Source organism: Ornithodoros turicata, chromosome 7 (genome assembly GCF_037126465.1).
Source record: "Ornithodoros turicata isolate Travis chromosome 7, ASM3712646v1, whole genome shotgun sequence".
In the NCBI taxonomy this organism is placed as follows: Eukaryota; Metazoa; Arthropoda; class Arachnida; order Ixodida; family Argasidae; genus Ornithodoros; species Ornithodoros turicata.
In genome coordinates this window covers 48610191-48615735 of record NC_088207.1, presented here as the reverse complement: position 1 = coordinate 48615735, position 5545 = coordinate 48610191, and the positions used below count along the sequence as shown (strand labels likewise).

At 46.7% G+C, this 5545-nt stretch overlaps 2 protein-coding genes across 2 annotated transcripts; both read left to right on the top strand.

Annotated features, from left to right (window-relative positions):
• Positions 1–1202: 1202 nt before the first annotated feature.
• LOC135399988 (B9 domain-containing protein 2-like) lies at positions 1203–2404 on the top strand. Its single transcript, XM_064631728.1, has 3 exons — positions 1203–1369; positions 1707–1832; positions 2064–2404. The coding sequence occupies exons 1-3, from the start codon at positions 1282–1284 to the stop codon at positions 2378–2380; spliced, it is 531 nt and encodes a 176-aa protein (XP_064487798.1). The 5' UTR covers positions 1203–1281; the 3' UTR covers positions 2381–2404.
• A 6-nt stretch (positions 2405–2410) lies between these two features.
• LOC135399987 (tectonic-3-like) lies at positions 2411–5193 on the top strand. Its single transcript, XM_064631727.1, has 2 exons — positions 2411–3176; positions 3826–5193. Exons 1-2 carry the CDS (start codon positions 2513–2515, stop codon positions 4998–5000), a joined length of 1839 nt encoding a protein of 612 aa, XP_064487797.1. The 5' UTR covers positions 2411–2512; the 3' UTR covers positions 5001–5193.
• The last annotated feature ends 352 nt before the right edge of the window (positions 5194–5545 follow it).

Genomic DNA, 5545 nt, shown 5'->3' with positions numbered 1-5545 from the left:
GCTAAGTGTCAGTCCACGTTATTTCCTGCTTTGTTAAGAATGTGTGCTTGACATAACAAGCAATATGAGCTCAATATACAGGGTGTACCTAAGGAATGAGGAATCTAATGCTTAAAAATAGACAATTATGAGCAACCGCGGGCTACAAACCAGTATTGTCTGCTTCCAAGTAAACACTACTCCTGATAGCAGTGCAGGAAGTCTCCAGCACAGACTACCTTATTGGATGTTCTCGCTTGTATGATACCCTTAGTTAGTTCCTAAATAGGAACTAGGGAATGCCACCTCCTGAAGAAGTACAGTCTCGTGCACGAAACAACAACAACAAATAAGTGATATGATGATGTAGTGGTATGTTTCGCCGCTGAGGCGACACCCTATCCCATTGCTTGAGGGGGAGAATATATGGTGAATAATGATGAACGTTCAGAGATCACGCAGCTTCACGAAATCTTTGTAGAGAACAGGTGCTCCTAACCTCCCTTACTTCGTGCTGAACGAATAACCCCTGAGGTATAATTGGAAGGAAATGAAGTATCTGCACAGATGGAATGGAAGAATACGACTATGGCGGCCAGGGAACCACTGTTAGGTCCCTTTGTGTCAGAAATTAGGGAACGGAGGTGGTAAAGTCGCATAGAGTAATGTCGTCGTAATTTGAATATTTCTTTGACCTAACGGAAGTGCTGTTAATTGTTTGTCCTCCAGGTTATGTAAAAATAAACCACGATTGTCAATGCGCTACAACTCATTGGATTTATAATCCGTGGGCCCAGTAAAGCGTAAGTGGATCACGCGATAAACCTGGAGTTGTAGTAAAATGCCGTCATCGTGGCCAGGCCAGCGAATAACCGCGCTTTCATTGAAGTTGACTAGAAGCTTTCCAACTTTGTCAACTTCATCACAGCTAGTGCGCCTCGATGTGTCTCAACGACGAAGGAGGAGGAGAAGCGCATATACATGCACCCTAATCGCAGCGGATGAGTGGGGTAACCGATGGGAGGTGATAAAAAGAGAGAGAGAGAGAGGAGAGAAGGACTGCTTCCGCGATTTTCGCTTTCCTAGTGACACCGGCAGATGGCGGTACGCTCTTGCGATTCGTCATTTCAGCTCGTTGGCTTGGCTAGTGCGAAGTTAAATGGGTTGCCATGGTTACCTGAATTGAAAACACTCCGCAGCGTGAATATTATCATCACCTAAAACCTGCGTTTTACAAACAGAGCGAGCTCGTGCGCCTTTTGGTGACCGTGCAAAGAAGAAAAGTCCGTATGGCCAAGTTTAATGGCTGAGCTTCACGTGTTCGGACAGATCACTGGTGCAAGTGAGTTTGCGACTCGAAACCTACTTTGCAAGTGGTGCTTAATAGTCGGTAAGTCATAGTATCCCATATTTTTTATATTTGGTTTCGCAAATTTGCTGTACCAAGCGTGAAATACGCAATCAGCCGAATATTGCCCCTGGACGTCCTGCGGAGGTCCGCAGGGTTCAAACGTTCAGAGGAGGTCAGGAAACTTTCAAGGACTCCTTGAACGTATATGGGCTGTACAATGAGGTGCTGAAAACTAGTTCCTATGATATCTTGTCAGATATCCTGCGTACGTGTACGTTGGTAGTTAGTGCACGTGCTCGGAAACGTCCGTGGGAGGTCCGTGATCGAGACACCATCTCCATTCTCTCTCACCCTCTTTTTTTTTTTTTTTTTTCAGGTGACGGGTGGACCGTGCTCGAAGGGCTTAGAGAAGGGCAGACACACGTAAATTTTCATCACTACGAAGAAATATCCACATGGTGCCATCCAGTCGACATCCACCTGAGCACACAAGGGATTCAGTGTAAGTAATTTCACTCGGAACATTCATGCGAAAACCTATTTATCCTCATCTCTTGAGTCATATTGATACACTTTCATAATTTGAGATTTGCCGTCTCTTAAAAATGGTTCTCGCCCAGCATCTAGGGTTCCACTGAGATACACAAACCACGTAAAAGAAAGCCTGATATAGTATCTGTTGCTAAATGCCGATTCCAGGTTCCTTAAAAAGTTACTCGTCTTCTCACCATAGGTTGGCCTAAGCTGTATTTCCAAGTATGGCACCAAGATCACTACGGCAGGAACGACCTTTGCGGCTACGGCATCTGCTTCGTTCCAAGCACACCCGGATTTCATTCGCTTGACTGCCATATCTGGAGACCCCTGGGCTCCCTTTCCGACGAAATAGCCAGACATTTCCTGGGCGGCAGTTTGCATTTGCAAGAGCCAGAATCCACCTGCGGAGGTGGACTGGATCGCTTTCGTTTAAGGACAACTGGTATGGGCAAGATACATCTGGAACTCTACGTTATACAAAGAAACTTCCAGAAGTACGGGATTGAAACGTGAATGGGATCTATCCGAAAAGCTGCAGCTGAGTACGCTTGCTAGAATTCATGCCTAAAAACGTCTTCGGTGCCTATATTTTACGAGAAATCATGAACGTCTGAGGTCAAAATTAATGGTCTTCCGAGTGCCAAGATGATTCCATTGCATCGTCAATACTTGTATGGGTTTATGCTGGTTCTGTTATCCAGCTACAGCTTACAAGAATTAACTTCGGTCCAGAGCACGAGCGCAACCGGGCTTGACACCACAAGGCCAGAAGAAAGCGCAGACAATGAATCACACATAACGTCGCCAAGTACTTCCAGCCTTCCACAGGTCACAACAACGATAATTCCTCCGTCAAGCACAACAGAAACGCCAAACGCGGCAATCCTTCGAGCAGCCGACGCCTGTCACTGTAATTTGTCGCCTAAAATATGCGACATCAACTGTTGCTGCGACGATGACTGCACAGAAGAGCAATCGAGGGCATTTAGCGGGTGTGCCGACCTAGCCCCCGCGGAACCAGATTTGAGATACTGCACCAAGAGAGACATCTTCTTTGCAAACAGAACATTATTTGAAAAACGGCCCGTAGGGGACCTCTTCTGTATCTTTGTAGATAACGCCGCGAAGGAGGATGTTTACGAGAATCCACCAAACGTGTCATCCGTCGAAGATGTTCATGAACTGATCAGGGACCAGACTTACGGGTGGCAGGTGACTTCGCTCACCAGCCATAAACTGCCGATCGTGAGGTTTAAAGTTGGAGACTCCTTATTTTTGTTCAAGGAGGATGGAAGCAAGCTGGAATGGAGTAAGTGCCTGTTGTATGCTGCCATTGTAGACCGTTTTCTTTGAAAAGACACTGCTGTAAACCTTGCTAGTGTAGTGTGACTCAAATAATCACTCAATATGATTTCCTCCTACAACGGACTATCAACTATATACTGATTATATGCGTTCCGCACATTAAGTACTGCTCATATACGCTGAGGCTAAGGTCTTCGATTGGAGCCTGAAGCTGCCTATATTTTGAACAAATCTTGTTGCAGGGCAGTAATTTTCTAGGTTAATATGGGCCTTTCGTCAAAATATCAATAACGGATAACATGTAGAAAACTTCCATCTGCATAGCCAAAAAAAAAAACACTAAATTTAGTCTTCAGGCTGTGATAGCAGCACATGGACTTCCGTCACTGCTGTACTAGTTACCTTTTTGTTAAACTCACGCTACTGAGTAATAGTGTTATTCGTTTTCATTTGTGTCCTAAATAGCAATTGTTATGTGACTATGATCGCCGTGTATGTTCCCATCATTGCCAGCTTTAGCTCTATACTGCTTCTCCTCATGTGTTTCCATTGTCATGCATGTAGCTGCCGTTGTTGTGTTTCTATCATGTCCGTTTGTATTTTTCTGGTCCAGATGGTGTAGATTTGAAAAATACGTTTTTGTCCATCTATAGGGTTGCCAGTGCAGCTTTTCACTTCTGCTTGTGAAGCAACAGAAGCTGTCACTTACCTACAGAACCAAGAGTTCGAATGCATGCGCCAAATTTCATCTACCAAGAACGAATGTTCCACAAACTCCTACTTGAGGGGAACCACCTATCATCACGGCTTCTCTGTCTTGGCAAAAGAAGGAGTATACGTCCCGATCAAACCTCTTGTCTGTAACAAAACTTGCGTTGACTTCAACAGTTCCTTCCACCTACCCTATTACTCGAATGGCCGTTGCCATATGGCAGTTCGAGCAGTGAGCTACAAGATCGTTCATGATGGAATTCGTGGCATTCATAACGTAACAGCAGAGTACGAAATGGATTCCATCGAAGACGATGCTGTAAGTTTCAAACAGAGCTTCAGCACAGTTTACTCCTGGTACAACGAGGCTGAAGAAGGGGTATACGGGGTATATAGTGGCCGTCCGGGATACATTGTTGGACTCCCCATTCTGGCTGAGTGTTTTGAAAGCGACAACGTCAACTGTGAGAGTAACACACAAACACGACTGACAGCCCCTGCACCAGAGGACGGGCTCTGTTCTCCTTCTTCGAGACGATTTCCACTCAAGTTCGGAATTAATGTGAGAACAGGATGTCTCCTCTCCGTGGCTAGCCTCACCACCTGCGCTACATTGCAGCGAGCGGTATTGCATTCATTACTCGGCGACGATGCAAATCTGACCCACGTGGCGATGACAGGTAACGCAAATCGTTCGCAGCCTGAAGACTGGACAGCGATGCTGGAAGAGCAGAAACCAGATCCGAAGCTGGTGGATTTCGACGAGGAAGACAACTCGTGCCATTTGGGGGCGACGGGAATCGATGTTCACGTCCTCTTCGCGAGGACCGAGTCCGGAACTGACCCGCAGAATAAAATAATCGGTATTTTGTACCGGTATGTGAACCCAAAAGCGGTTGCGATCTTGAAGCCAGCGCTTCTGGAACTGAGCTTCAGTGCGACTTTCAATGACGTGTCCAGACCGCGCGTCACAATGTTTGCACCGCCGCCGACCATAGATGTGCGCCTACCGTACGACTTTTTCTACCCTTTCTTTCTCGAGTCGAGTGCAATGTGCTGTTCGAGAATGTGCGCAATCCTCTTCCTGTTCGCTCTATTAATGCACATCCTTCTGTGACACTTCGATATTCGTGGCCAATTCTGTGATGTATATATGCGCGTTGTTCAGCATGCCAAAGGAACTGCGAGACCGCGTCTCTTGAGTTTCCTTACCCCATATAAATTATGAAGAAACTGGAAGCGACCTGCACTTCGGCTGCCAAAGTTCGGTACTTTCCGAGAAATTCATTCGGCGTCCACATCACAGTGGGCCGTTCAGGTTGGGACAAAAGTTTACGGAACTCGCGAGCGGCGTATTTTTTCGTCGGTACGACACCCTAGCGGCTGGAGGAAGGGGGTGAGTTCACTGCTTCGGAGGGGTGCAAGCGTGCGATGCCAGAGACACAGCGGTAGTTCCGGTATCGCCTGGTTGTGTTTGGGAAGTGGAAGCTACCGCTGTGTGTCGCTAACAGCGTACCCTTCCACCCCTCCGAAACAGTGAACTCACCCGCTTCCTGCAGCCGCTAGGGTGTCGCACCAAAGAAAAAGTACACCGCTCGCGTGTTCCGTAAACTTTTGTCCCAACCTGTACCATTGGCCTTACTCACTTCCCATCATGTCACA